This window comes from Eleginops maclovinus, chromosome 8 (genome assembly GCF_036324505.1).
Source record: "Eleginops maclovinus isolate JMC-PN-2008 ecotype Puerto Natales chromosome 8, JC_Emac_rtc_rv5, whole genome shotgun sequence".
In the NCBI taxonomy this organism is placed as follows: domain Eukaryota; kingdom Metazoa; phylum Chordata; class Actinopteri; order Perciformes; family Eleginopidae; genus Eleginops; species Eleginops maclovinus.
Window position 1 is genome coordinate 825,468 of NC_086356.1, and position 15,377 is coordinate 840,844.

Below are 15,377 nucleotides of genomic sequence, written 5' to 3' on the forward strand. Positions count from 1 at the left end.
AACACTCGAATTTCCCCACGGGGATAATAAAGGTGCATCTTATCTTATCCCAGAGTTAATTAGATATCAGTCCCCATACATACTTAATATTAATTTAGTCTAATAATTATATCCTCGTAATTACTAGTTTGTCTACATAATTCAATTATTTTTCAAAGTGTTTTATTTATTAGTCTCGTTGTTGTGTGATGAGCAACGCTGCTTCTGACACATTTTTACTATATGTAGGAAACATGCATGTGATGAGAGAGAACTCAATATTTTTTAGAAACTGTATTCACTTTTTCATATCTTTTACTGTAATGACATACCTCAGTATTTGAACTGTCAGGATTCTAATCTATGAATGATCTGGCGTCCACACTTCAGGAACAGACGGTAAGATGTAGGACCTTATTACCAGACCGCTGACCCCCCCGCGCGGTTTGGAGGTGAAATTACACCCAGAAAACACTAGCGTAATTCTGTATTTACCACCCACACACACTGGTTGGTTATGAACACTCAAACACAAACAACAATCCTGCAAGAGATGGTTATATTAAAGAGGCCCTATTGTGCCCTCCCCTCTCCTGTTAGTGTACATTTGTGTGCATGTAAATGGTCTGCTAGAATCCTTGTGTTGTGGGAGTTTCTCTCCCTCACACTCCCCCCTGCATGAAAAGCCTCCATTGGCCTCCTTTGTTTAAATGTTATATGGCCCTTTATCCAGTCTTTACGATCCCTCGAAGCGCTTCACATAAGTCATCTTTGACACGGCATTCATGCAGAGCAATTAGAGGAATCTAATCTCCAATTTTCCTGCATCCTCCTTAAAGCCGGACAAAAACACAGAATGCACAAATATGTTTTATTCAGCTCATTTACAGGAAGTGAAAATTACATTTCAAATATTATTCAAATTTCATTTTATACAAGGAATGTTTCAATGGCAGAGGAAATCAAAAACAGGATTGAGAAAAAGTGCCTCTTCAGTACAGCTTGTTTTGATTGAAGTGCTGGAGCTAAAGCTGAGGAAGGTTAGCGACAGATACATTTTGAAACATCTCCAGTTTCTGTGACTGCAGTAACGCATGTTTGATAAATCTAATTCTGACTTTTAAAGCCATCGTCAGCGCCCTGTCAACAACCCTTTGTATATTCATAATGCGAACAGAAAATGTGACAAAAAACACAAACAAGTCACTTTTTTAAATTAAACCTTTTAAAAATAAACCTATTTTACATTTATTTTGGGCTTTTAAACAAAGGTCTGAAATTACAAAGGCTTATTTAGAAAAACGTTGATTTTAGCGACAAAAAAACATGTTTTTAGACCCACACATAATACTGTCTGCATCCCATAATACTCCAAATACACGGTGGCATTTACAAATGATGACAAACATAAATAAAAGGAATGAATAATTTATAAAAATATGTTTTAAAAGCCTTCAGAGGCAGTCCTTCACTTGTTTTAATGCAGGCATGTTGCTCATAGTCTGTCCACTGGGTGGCGCTGTTGCCCCACATACAAAGGGTTTATTCACACAAGGCACATGGGTCACACATGGGGTCAGAGTCACACATGGGTCAGAGTCACACATATACTGTACATGTGTTCCAGCTACAGAGGAAAACACAAACTACACCTTAAATTACAGGTGTTTTCAGACTGGGGATTAGGAACGTCCGACTTCAGTTGCGGCGACGAATTCCTCGAGTCCGTTTGGATTCCTCTGAACCCTTTGCTGTCCTCTCAGGTGCTCCGAGTCTTTGAAAGGTCTTTAGAAAGGAAGTCTTCACATTTTTCAATAAAGGAATCGTTTGACATTTTGGGAAATGTTTGCTTTCTTGTGGAGTTAGAGAGGCTAAATATGAAGCTAAGCGAGAATGAGTTAGCTTAGCTTAGCATCAGAGGGAAGGAGCATTATGCTTTCAGATTTGTGGACTGCGAACGTCAGGAAATTCCACACATGTTTTACCTCGGATGTGTAGCCTTTATGCTAAGCTAATTACCTGCTAACTCCTGCTCTATATTCAGCATACAGACATGGGAATAGTCTGTGCAAGTCCCAGAAATGTTACAGCACACAGCTACAGAAAAATACAGACATTTTGATTTGAATGACTTCCAGGCTTCATGCTAAGCTAAGCTAATAACCTGCAATCTATAGGTTCCTGGCTAACCAAAGAAACATAACCAAATCTTAATTTGTATAATTAAGGTGTGCAGCTTTTTGCTGGTTCCCGTTTCCCCGTTGTCTTCGTGCTAAGCTAACTCTAGCTCAATATTCAGACATCAGAGTGAGTCTTACTTTACAGAGAGATGTTGTGCTAAGCTAATTACCTGCTAACTAGCTCAATGTGTTAGCCTACAGACACAAGAGTGGAGTCCGAAGCGTGTTTTCCAAGATGTCGAACCGTTCCTGTAAAACCTGATCCGGTCCAGACCAGGTGAAGTCCTCCCGGTTATTTGCAGTCCTTTCTGAGACTATAATCCGTCTGCTTCAGCCTCAGGTCTTCTTGGGGTTCTTCTGTTTGCGGAGGTGCGCTTCGATCTCCTGCCTGAAGAAGAGCATCCCCAGCTGGCCGTGCGACGCCTCGTTCATGGCCTTGGACTGCATGCACATGCGGTACTGGTCCGGCGGCAGCTCGTCGGCGCAGTGCTTCTCGTGCCACAGGTGGAACAGGCCTCTGGACGGGGCCCGGACCACCAGCAGGTTACTGTGGAGGTACTTCCTGTACAGGTGCACGTCCTCACCCCCCCAGCCTTTGATGTCAATGTCAAAACCACCTGCAGGTTGGGGGGGGTAAATAAAGATATGAAGTCAATTCAAAGTTAAAGATATTTATGTGAAATGTCCAATACAATATAATATTAAATATTGATGCTGTTTGTCTTACAGTTTAAAGCAGTGGTGACCTGCTCAGACATGATGCATACTAAAGGAGAAGCCTAACAGGAAGTAGTTTGTTTTTGTTGCACACACACACACACACACACACACACACACACACACACACACACACACACACACACACACACACACACACACACACACACACACACACACACACACACACACACACACACACTATTTTGAGCCAGAAACAAACCGGTTCTTCTGAACAGTAAAATCTGATGACAGACGTTTCCTCCTTTGAAGCCTCGTCGTAATGTCCGATAAATACCAACGTTAACGGAGGTCTGGTCTCAGATTCTAAGGAACCGACAAGGAACTTTTCTGTAGTTGAGTTGAATACACCCCTCATGTGTGTGTGTATTTATTCTTTTCTTTTTGTGTGATCTTTTTTGTCATTTATCTACTGTGGAAATGTTTTGCATTTTTTTTCAAACTTCTTTTATGAATTATTTTTATTTGTTAGATTTAATTATATTATTTAGATTTATTACATTTATAATAATTGTATTTTACTATTTTAGTTTTAGTTTTTTAGTTTATTTTAATTATACTAATTGAATTAAAACATTTGTAAATGGTTTTATTATCAGTCTTCTGTCTTCTAATGTGTTCTATTTTCACCTTATGATGACCATTATCTTATTTCACTGTCATGTAATTAGGTATTCACTTATTTCCCATTAATTAAAACAATATATCTCGTATTTTATGTCCATTTTGTCTCCTTTCCGTCACTGCAAAGCAAACCAGGTTTATTGTGAGGACTGTGAGTGGAGATCTGAGGCGTTAAGGAAAGCGTTTGAGAGATTCATGTCTCCAGCGCTGCGCTCACTTCCTCCTAGAGCCCTGATTAGAGTCCTGAGATCATAATCAGCTGTTCTGCACAGTGTGTTGTTTTATGAGGAAAGAGACGGAGGGGGGGGGGGTTCTGTACAGATGCTGCAGAAACGGTTCCTCAGCAGGCGTGTTAAAACCTGCATCTCTACATGTCTGAAATATTCCTGTCGTCTGTTTCTCACATGTTGTTTTATTTTCATTATTCTCTCTGCCCCCCCCCCCCCCCCCCCCCAGCGTTTGTGTTCATATGTTTATGTGCATGCTCTCACAGCCTCAAACGTGTTGCAACAGAATTTCTGAGGAAAAGGTATTTGATAAATAAAACTTCTAATAGGAATAATTATTTAACTAAGACATAAAAAATAATCAGACGGATTACAACAAAGATAAGAGCAGCGTTGTGCCTTAAAAATAGATTTATGTTGAGTACAAACACACAAATATTAAAACATATAAACGTATTTCAGTTAAAACCAAACAAAGATACTTATACAAACAAATTCAGTGTATATAAAGATATTCAAATAGCTGTATTATTTACAAAAATCATTGCCGGGACTAAAAAGATCACTTTGTTTAAAAGGATAATCAAAAACCCTAACCCTACACAGTTACTGTACCACAACACATTACATACTCTCATGTACGCTCTGCAAGACAGAGAAGTGTGTGTGTGTGTGTGTGTGTGTGTGTGTGTGTGTGTGTGTGTGTGTGTGTGTGTGTGTGTGTGTGTGTGTGTGAATGAACCCCTTCCATTGATGTGACTTTTGAGGGAAACTAACTTGATTTAAATATCTTGGGAGAGCCGGTATCCCTCAACACTCAGAGAGCAGAGCTGAGAGACGCTAACGCAGCGGCTGCTTCTCTTCTGCACAGTCATTTAATAAAGTCTCCTCCCAGCTGAGAGAAGTGATGCAATATTGAGCCATTTGCGTTCACATGCAGTAAGCCCCGCCAGCAGAGGAAGTCTCAGAGAGGCTGATTATGAATTGCAGAGACGCTGTGACGGCGTGCAAATATTTACCGATGTTGATGAAGTCGGATCTGTACTGGCAAGTCATCCCGAATCCAAAATCCCTCCAGAAGCCGGTGTCTTTCTTTATCGCCTGCAGAGAGGAGACGAGTTAGAGAGCAGAACAGGAACCACGGCTCTGGATATATATGAGTGAATGAGTGAGTGAGTGAGTGTGTGTGTGTGTGAGTGTGTGTGTGTGTGTTACCAGCTGTTGCTCCACAGGAGGGATGTGTTCAGGACTCCCGTAGATCAGAGTGGGGTTGTACTGGCTGAATAACACCGGGTAGAAAACCTTTTTACCTAAAGGAGAGCAGACACAGAGGCTCTAAATCAGTTATCATGCAAACATTTTGGACGTACTGTTTGTGACACATTTAAACCGGAGCATTTTATTCTGTTTCACATGGAAGTAAATATCAGAGGATTTTAGACGGACAAAACAAGAAGTATAAAGTTGGTTAATTGCTTAATCTATAAAGTAATCTGCAGGTTAATTGGTGTTATATTCAGTAACACTTTACCATCTCTAATTAGTCTTTCAGAAAAACACTTAGGACAATTTGTCAATATTGTAGATATCTGAAACTACAGCGACTGGTCCAAACAGATGGAATGTGGGTTGTTGCTAGGCAGAATTCATCTTTTAGACGTCTACCTTTATAGCTTTTATCTTAGAGTTATGCACATCCTAAAAAGGGATTTGCTTGAGCAGTTTTATCCTGAAACCCTTTATCTAACGACACATCATTATTGCATATTGACTCGTATTACAACATGTCTCCATCTTTTAAAGGTTGACAGTATTACAGTTGGTCTCACCTGGCTGCGTGTTGAGCCTGCAGGTGTTGAGGAAGTCGGCGGTGAAGTAGATGTCGACGTCGCAGAAGAACAGCAGCACGTTTCCTCCCTTCCAGGCCCGGGCCCCGACGTCGAGGCCCCGTCCGCGAGAGAACTCCTCGTCCAGCTGCAGCAGAGTGAAGTTCTTAAAGCTCGCCTCCCTGCAGAGAGGGAGAGGGGGAGAGGTTACAGAGAGCACATTTAAATCAGTCAATCTCCTTGGTGTGTTAACGAGGCAGAACTGCAGGATTTTCAAAGATATTTGATAGAATTATTACAGATTATTTCCAATGTTTATTCCCTTTTATCCTACTTGTATAGCTGCCGTTGTACATGAAACTCAATGCATGCTGCAGAGAGTTTGGGAATATGCACCAAAGAAAGTAAGCTCAATCGATGCATGCATTAGGCTAGCTTCTGCATTATTATCGAATCCTGAGGCGCTGCTTTCGGCCAAAATTCACTTCATAATGGACTCAAACGAGGCCTTTACGAAACGCATTTGTGTTTTGATCAACTAACAAACCGTCTCTCACATGGGCTGCAGACTGGGAGCACAGGGACACCATTGAGTAAAGCTGCGCTGCAATCTCTGCTCCCCTGCTGGGATAATTCAGCGGTGGTAATCCAGTTTGTATTTTCCACCCAAATATTAAAGCATAATGATCTCATAAAGTTCACATCAGCACAACCAACAAAGAGAGGCCAAACATCTGCAGACAGACAAAGAGATGATTCCCAGAAATGGTTTATATGGTTTAGTGATGAAAAAGCAAGTCAAAATGACTAGAAAGATACTCAAATGACCATAGAGAGACTTAAAAAGGCTGCAAAGTGACTTTAAAGCGACTCAAACTGATGACAAAGCGAGGTAAACAGACTGTTTAGACACTGAAAACAACTCCAAATAGACACACTCGCTAAAAAGACATCTCAAAAGACCATACAGAACAACAAGCATCTGAAACACATTCAAGACGTCCTTATGTTTCTGTCCGTGTGTGTGTGTGTGTGTGTCCTGTTCTCCCGGATTTTAATCCTAAAACAAAAGAGCTTTCGAATAAAACCAGAGCTAATTGCGCGGCGGGACAACAACGCGTCCTGCTGCAGCTTTCTGAGGATGTGGTGAGAGTACAGAGAACACAGCTGGCTCCAGATGTGCTCAGCTGGGCCTTCTTTCCCCCTCTCAACCACAACAATTCACACACTGCCAGTGACTAATCCGGTTCTCACACACACACACGCACACACACACACACACACACACACACACACACAGGACGTCACGATGGACGATGCTGAGGAAAAAGCGGTTCATGTGTCCGAAGCAGAACTGACTGGATTCCCCCGGCATGCATGAGAGGCTGTCAGACGTTTCAGTCTGGAGAAAACAGGCAGACATGCAGAGGGAACACTGTCTGCTTCGCTTTCCCACGACTTCTGTGTGTGTGTGTGTGTGTGTGTGTGTGTGTGTGTGTGTGTGTGTGTGTGTGTGTGTGTGTGTGTGTGTGTGTGTGTGTGTGTGTGTGTGTGTGTGTGTGTGTGTTTATTATCGAGTCTCACTGCAGAACACATATTAAGACTACAGAGAGACGTGAAGGGACTACAATGAGGCCAGACATACCAAACATCTGCAGAAACGTTTATCGCCGGCGGCTGAAACACGTCCGTCTCGTCTCCTGCTGTGCATTATTAAAAGCAGTAAATACTCATTTGCAATGTGATGATGTTCTTGTCTGCTACCGTGTGGTTTTCAACTCAGCACCTTTCAAAGTTGTTGTGTGCTTTGTTAAGCAAAGTCAGAGCCTGGCTCATTTGTTCGAGACAAAATAAATGTCTACAAGAGACAGCACACTATCATAGAGATGCATTGGGACTCTGAAGTAGGGACAGCTGACACAATACGAAACAAAGAGACTCAAAATGACCACAGAGACTCAAAATGACCACAGAGACACAAAATGACTATAAATATTGGGGCAAATACCAGTAATAAAACCCAGAAGGACTCCTAACACTGTTTGTATCTGAAACACAAACACAACGTCCTTATGTTTCTGATGTAAACAGAGAGTGTGTGTTGCTCTGCAGAACACACACTCTCTGTGCGTCCTGGGAGAGTGTCTCCGCCCGCTGGCTCTGAACTGTCCACAGACGCAGAAACACAGAGAACAATCGGTCTGTTTGTCTCTGAGTCAGGAGCTGCAGCCGGGCAGAGCGAGAGGAGCCTCTGGAGAAGAGAAAAACCGGCTGTTAGAAGAAACAGAAAAAAGAGAGGGGGTCTCTACTTTAAAGAGTCCTCTCCTGTTCAGGTGTGTATCAGTATGTAGAGTCTCTACTTTAAAGAGTGCTCTCCTGTTCAGGTGTATATCAGTATGTAGAGTCTCTACTTTAAAGAGTCCTCTCCTGTTCAGGTGTGTATCAGTATGTAGAGTCTCTACTTTAAAGAGTCCTCTCCTGCTGATGTTCAGGTGTATATCAGTATGTAGAGTCTCTACTTTAAAGAGTCCTCTCCTGCTGATGTTCAGGTGTATATCAGTATATAGCGTCTCTACTTTAAAGAGTCCTCTCCTGCTGATGTTCAGGTGTATATCAGTATGTAGAGTCTCTACTTTAAAGAGTCCTCTCCTGCTGATGTTCAGGTGTATATCAGTATGTAGAGTCTCTACTTTAAAGAGTCCTCTCCTGCTGATGTTCAGGTGTATATCAGTATGTAGAGTCTCTACTTTAAAGAGTCCTCTCCTGCTGATGTTCAGGTGTATATCAGTATGTAGAGTCTCTACTTTAAAGAGTCCTCTCCTGCTGATGTTCAGGTGTATATCAGTATGTATTGTCTCTACTTTAAAGAGTCCTCTCCTGCTGATGTTCAGGTGTATATCAGTATGTAGTGTCTCTACTTTAAAGAGTCCTCTCCTGCTGATGTTCAGGTGTATATCAGTATGTAGTCTCTACTTTAAAGAGTCCTCTCCTGCTGATGTTCAGGTGTGTATCAGTATGTAGAGTCTCTACTTTAAAGAGTCCTCTCCTGCTGATGTTCAGGTGTATATCAGTATGTAGAGTCTCTACTTTAAAGAGTCCTCTCCTGCTGATGTTCAGGTGTGTATCAGTATGTAGAGTCTCTACTTTAAAGAGTCCTCTCCTGCTGATGTTCGGGTGTATATCAGTATGTAGAGTCTCTACTTTAAAGAGTCCTCTCCTGCTGATGTTCAGGTGTATATCAGTATGTAGTGTCTCTACTTTAAAGAGTCCTCTCCTGTTCAGGTGTATATCAGTATGTAGCGTCTCTACTTTAAAGAGTCCTCTCCTGTTCAGGTGTATATCAGTATGTAGCGTCTCTCTCCAAACTAAACCTAAAAGTTGGCAGCTTTAGTGTAAGGGAAGATGTAATTCCAGAGAGGCGAAGTGGATTTATTATTCATCAAGTGAATATGTTATTCGTCTGTGTGTGTGTGTGTGTGTGTGTGTGTGTGTGTGTGTGTGTGTGTGTGTGTGTGTATGTGTGTGTGTGTGTGTGTGTGTGTGTGTGTCTCCACATTTTCTCTAAATCCTGAGTAAATGAACATGATTGTGTTCCAAGTAAAGAATCCAATTTAAACCCGTCTTGTTTGCTGAATATATATTCCCCCCCCCCGAGCCTCATTATGCTCTGAAACAGTGTGTGTGTTAGCGGGGGTGTGATGGTGGCACCTAAAGGAGGCTGTGTTGTAGACGTAGTGTCGCAGGGACCTGGTAGTTCTGCTCTCTGAATGAGGGAGTCTCTCAGCCTCTCGGATTCAGTCTGTGGACATTTGCAGGTTTTTAAACACCGAGATGCAGGTGATGCTTTCTTATCCACACACTGAGCGGGTGGTGTTGCTCTAGGGATGGAAATGATGGACAGTCCAAAACGACCTACTTAACAATCACGTAATGCACGCTATTCTGCAGAAACGTTATTATTTGAACTCATTATTTATGGAAAATATAAATACTCATACGGAAAATAAAAAACACACATTTAATAATAATATCACAAAATATATTTGGCTGGCTAGCGCTACAAGGGATTTTAAAGAGTTCGTATCTGGACGTCATACAAAATAAAAGATAATGTACACACGTCTCTTTCAGGATGTAAGTCAATGGGTAAAAGTATCTGTGTGCCCCGTCAGTTTCACGTTTGGCCACTAGGGGACTTTTCTTTAAAGCCTGGCGCTGTTTCTGGGAGCGTGATGGGTCCTAACGACTCTTTCAAATGAGTTCTGGACACCTTCCAGAAGCTGCCAGAGGCTCTTGCTGTGGACCCGTCTGTGAACTGAATAAACTCCTCTGTAAGAGCGTTGTGTTTTCAGAGGTAAAGGTTGTGTGAGTGACAGCATAATCTTATCCTTCATTCCTCTCAACTTCACCTCCTTTGAAATCCTTCGTTGACGCTCCTCTTTCATCCTCGAAAAATCAGACTGATTTTTTCCCAGCTTGCTCTCCCATCTTATCTTAACACCTCTCCCCTTTTACTTCCTCTCCTCCTCCTCATCCTCCTCCTGGAGTTATTCATTGAGCTGTATCTCTTTAAAGCAGATCACTCCTATCCTCCCTCTTCCTCTTTATCTCCTATTGTTCTTCATCATTATTCACGAACTTGTAAGGCTGAGAGACGAACATTCCCCCCGACGGTTCGAGTCTGAGTTCAGGCTTTGAAGACGAGATGAGAGAGAGGAGAGTTCATCATCTATTTAGAGCTCTAACCTTTTATCCTCCACACACTGCTTTCACTGGAGGACTCTTTAAAGTAGAGACGCTACATTCTGATATACACCTGAACATCAGCAGGAGAGGACTCTTTAAAGTAGAGACGCTACATACTGATATACACCTGAACATCAGCAGGAGAGGACTCTTTAAAGTAGAGACGCTACATACTGATATACACCTGAACATCAGCAGGAGAGGACTCTTTAAAGTACAGACTCTACATACTGATATACACCTGAACATCAGCAGGAGAGGACTCTTTAAAGTAGAGACTCTACATACTGATATACACCTGAACATCAGCAGGAGAGGACTCTTTAAAGTAGAGACTCTACATACTGATATACACCTGAACATCAGCAGGAGAGGACTCTTTAAAGTAGAGACACTACATACTGATATACACCTGAACATCAGCAGGAGAGGACTCTTTAAAGTAGAGACTCTACATACTGATATACACCTGAACATCAGCAGGAGAGGACTCTTTAAAGTAGAGACGCTACATTCTGATATACACCTGAACATCAGCAGGAGAGGACTCTTTAAAGTAGAGACTCTACATACTGATATACACCTGAACATCAGCAGGAGAGGACTCTTTAAAGTAGAGACACTACATACTGATATACACCTGAACATCAGCAGGAGAGGACTCTTTAAAGTAGAGACTCTACATACTGATATACACCTGAACATCAGCAGGAGAGGACTCTTTAAAGTACAGACACTACATACTGATATACACCTGAACATCAGCAGGAGAGGACTCTTTAAAGTAGAGACTCTACATACTGATATACACCTGAACATCAGCAGGAGAGGACTCTTTAAAGTAGAGACTCTACATACTGATATACACCTGAACATCAGCAGGAGAGGACTCTTTAAAGTACAGACACTACATACTGATATACACCTGAACATCAGCAGGAGAGGACTCTTTAAATTAGTGACACTACATACTGATATACACCTGAACATCAGCAGGAGAGGACTCTTTAAAGTAGAGACTCTACATACTGATATACACCTGAACATCAGCAGGAGAGGACTCTTTAAAGTAGAGACTCTACATACTGATATACACCTGAACATCAGCAGGAGAGAACTCTTTAAAGTAGAGACACTACATACTGATATACACCTGAACATCAGCAGGAGAGGACTCTTTAAAGTAGAGACACTACATACTGATATACACCTGAACATCAGCAGGAGAGGACTCTTTAAAGTAGAGACTCTACATACTGATATACACCTGAACATCAGCAGGAGAGGACTCTTTAAAGTAGAGACACTACATACTGATATACACCTGAACATCAGCAGGAGAGGACTCTTTAAAGTAGAGACTCTACATACTGATATACACCTGAACATCAGCAGGAGAGGACTCTTTAAAGTAGAGACTCTACATACTGATATACACCTGAACATCAGCAGGAGAGGACTCTTTAAAGTAGAGACACTACATACTGATATACACCTGAACATCAGCAGGAGAGGACTCTTTAAAGTAGAGACGCTACATACTGATATACACCTGAACATCAGCAGGAGAGGACTCTTTAAAGTAGAGACTCTACATACTGATATACACCTGAACATCAGCAGGAGAGGACTCTTTAAAGTAGAGACTCTACATACTGATATACACCTGAACATCAGCAGGAGAGGACTCTTTAAAGTAGAGACACTACATACTGATATACACCTGAACATCAGCAGGAGAGGACTCTTTAAAGTAGAGACTCTACATACTGATATACACCTGAACATCAGCAGGAGAGGACTCTTTAAAGTAGAGACTCTACATACTGATATACACCTGAACATCAGCAGGAGAGGACTCGTTATGAAAGCTGCCTCTGATGTTTAGATCTACTTTTGGAAAGACTCGCAGCGGATTGAAAGTGTGACTGCTGTTTCTAAAAGAGGGGAATTTAAACTGTAGGAAGAGCAGGGGAGAATCAGATCAGCCTCTCATGATGTCATCACTGCTGGGAACAGTATTAGCGTGTGCGTGTGTGTGTGTGTGTGTGTGTGTGTGTGTGTGTGTGTGTGTGTGTGTCACACTAACTGCATTCTCTGTGTAAACCAATTAAAGTGTTTGACCTTCAGATTGAGCAGATGTTGTCCGACTGCACTTTTCTTCCAGGGTTTTCAGCTCGTTGTTTAAAGAATAGAAGCTGAATATAACGAGGACTAGTCGCTCGATGAAAGACACCTGTCCTAATTGACTAGTGAATCGGGGGATGATTAGGTGGTGTGTGTCTCTGTGATCGTTTAGTTTCTCTTAATCAGATTTTTGTTGCCTTTTGTTTTCCTTTGGTTTCCCTGGATGTGTTTTTGTGTCTCTGTTGTGGACGTTCTTCAGTCAGTGTGTTTCTGTTTGCAGAGGCTTTGTGTTTTAGTGGATATCGATACGCTTCTTTTTATCTGCACTCTCCTCTCTCACTGACAGCAGCAGAGACTCCTCCTGTGTCAGAGAGACAGTTGGAAAGTATCGAGGCCGCAAAAAAAACCCCTTTGAGGCTGGGAGGAAAAAATCAGCGAGCATCCCCCATACGGACTCCCTTTGGGGGGTCTGCAGCAGGAAGTGTGTGTGTGTGCGTACGTGTGAGGAGCATGTTGGAGGGTTATCATGAGTCAGGGATGATCACAGTGCAGTAATGTATCTGTGTGTTGGCTGCAGGCTCTCAGCTGCTCCATTATTCATCATCAGACAGATGAATGGCTGTGGCAGGACGCTGAGCCAGAAGGTGTGTGTGTGTGTGTGTGTGTGTGTGTGTGTGTGTGAGCGACAGAGACAGATGATAAAGTGTGTAGGAGAGATTTACTGTGAGTGTTGAGGGGGGGTGCGTGACTGCGGTGTTTATTCGTTACATAAATTGGTTTCCATATTGTGTGTTTGGCCTCTAATTAAAAACGTCTTGGCTTCGCTTCACATAGTTTGCGCACCGCGTCCCGGAGAAGTCATTTCAGGTGAAAGTAGGAAAGTGTGTTTGTGATAGGAGCTGTTGTTGGAGGAAAACTAAACCCAGGGTGGGCATGTGAAGGTGGATCATTGTTCCCTCTTACTGTGAAGTTTGAAAAGAAATTCAAAAGAAAAAATAATCAGACTTTCGTAAAAGTCGAAATCACAAAAAAGTCTGATTTCTTTCTGATTTCTTTCTGATTAAAGAGAGCAAGGGTTAGGAAAACAACATCGCACATTTGTTTTTGAGTGGTGCTGTCTACGTATGAATCAGCAGCTTTAAGACGTGAACCAACTCTTACTTTGTGTACCCGTTCAAACCTCGCCTTATCTTCTATTTTAACACAGATCATTTTCATAGTGCAACAGACATTTAACTCCTAACCCACCTGGACGTGTTCTCCAGCGTGCTGCGGACCTCACTCATCTGCTCCGTCCCGAAATACACCACGGTCAGATGGACACGGCCGTCCTGACGCACACACACTTCCCTGCAGAAACACACACACACACAGGAAGGGATGAAAGGCTTCTCAAGCAGGAAGGAAGAGGACGAAGGGAGGTGTGTGCTTAAACGAATAGTCCAAAAACATCTCGCTTCCTTCAGTAACAAAAGCCTTCGCTCCTCAAATGCTGTTCCATCCCGATTTAAATGCGATCTCTTTGATAAAATATGCATCAAACAGACGTCCCCTCTGGACCCGGGGGAAGTACACACTCTACACAACATTTCCTGACATTAATAGACTAAAGGATCACTCCATTAATCCTGAAAATACCCAGAAAACAAACTGCTTCTTAAATAATCTTCATTTTCAGTGATAATCCGGAGTCACAGCGCACACACACACACACACACACACACACACACACACACACACACACACACACACACACACACACACACACACACACACACACACACACACACACACACACACACACACACACACACACACACACTTCACTCCTCTGTACCTCAGCTGCGGGGGGGGGGGGGGTTAATGGTCTACACTGGAAGAAGAGCCGTGATGATGAGCGGCGATTATTCTCACACTAACGAGGACACACTGATGAAGTTTTACAGCAGAATACAACATCTTTTTTAGGACAGCTGCTCATTCCTAATTATTCACACTGTGCAGAAAAATAGATCCATGTATTTTATAGGAACTGGGAAAACGTTGTGTCACAGCAGCAGGTCAAATAAATATAGTAAATACAACAAAACATTTATATCTATAGTTTACAGTCGACTAAATAATATGAATCATTCACTATATCACAAAATGATGGAATACATAACAACAACAACAACAACAATAATACATATTATTATTATTATTATTATTATTATTATTATTATTATTATTATTATAGCGGTCAGCCAGATAGGTGGGGGTCTGGTTGTGGAGGGCTTTATCTGTGAGCATGGGGAGCCAGTGCAGCTGGATGAGGGTGGGGGTGATGGTCCCGGCTGCAGAGTTATTGAGGAGTGGGCAGAGGCAGAATATGAATTACATTTCCCTTTTTAAAAAAAGGTGTCTGATGTTTCTCTGCTCTGATACCGCTATCCTCTTCCTGTCTGATTAAAAAGAAACTGGAATTTAAACTGGTTTCAGGATCAAGTTGTCCTGAGTTAATCATCACCTCGGACACAACAAACCTTATCAAACAGTTCATTTGCTGCATCTGTTTGTGTCACATTCAATGCATGAAAGGGGATTCATTTCCTTTAATTAAGGAAGAAAATTACCAGGAAAACAAGAAGTCCTGCATTTCAAGAAACTCTGACAAAAGGTTTTTAGTTTACTGATTATTAGAATGTTCTGTAAACTATAAATCATTTTCAGTTTAGTTTTTTATTTATTATAAACTTGATTTTTTAAAACTTATAATTCTATTTTCACTTCAGTGTATTAGTTTAATTATTATGTTGGGCTATTTCTTACAGGAATATGTATTTTTAAACATTATTAGGCGATATATAATTCATAGAATTGTAATTATATTAGTAATTATTATCTTTAATTAATATTAAACTAAATGTCCGCTGATAAATCGTCTCATC

At 41.6% G+C, this 15,377-nt stretch overlaps 1 protein-coding gene across 1 annotated transcript in view; it reads right to left on the reverse strand.

The window, feature by feature from the left end:
- Positions 1-836: 836 nt before the first annotated feature.
- csgalnact1a (chondroitin sulfate N-acetylgalactosaminyltransferase 1a) overlaps positions 837-15,377 on the reverse strand; it is a 31,686-nt gene continuing 17,145 nt past the window's right edge. The window contains exons 5-9 of the mRNA XM_063888801.1: positions 13,696-13,797; positions 5,578-5,756; positions 4,964-5,058; positions 4,768-4,849; positions 837-2,776 (exon numbers count right to left, since the gene is read on the reverse strand). Coding sequence (XP_063744871.1) covers positions 2,496-2,776; positions 4,768-4,849; positions 4,964-5,058; positions 5,578-5,756; positions 13,696-13,797 — 739 coding nt within the window. The 3' untranslated portion in view covers positions 837-2,495. The remainder of the gene's footprint in view (positions 2,777-4,767; positions 4,850-4,963; positions 5,059-5,577; positions 5,757-13,695; positions 13,798-15,377) is intronic.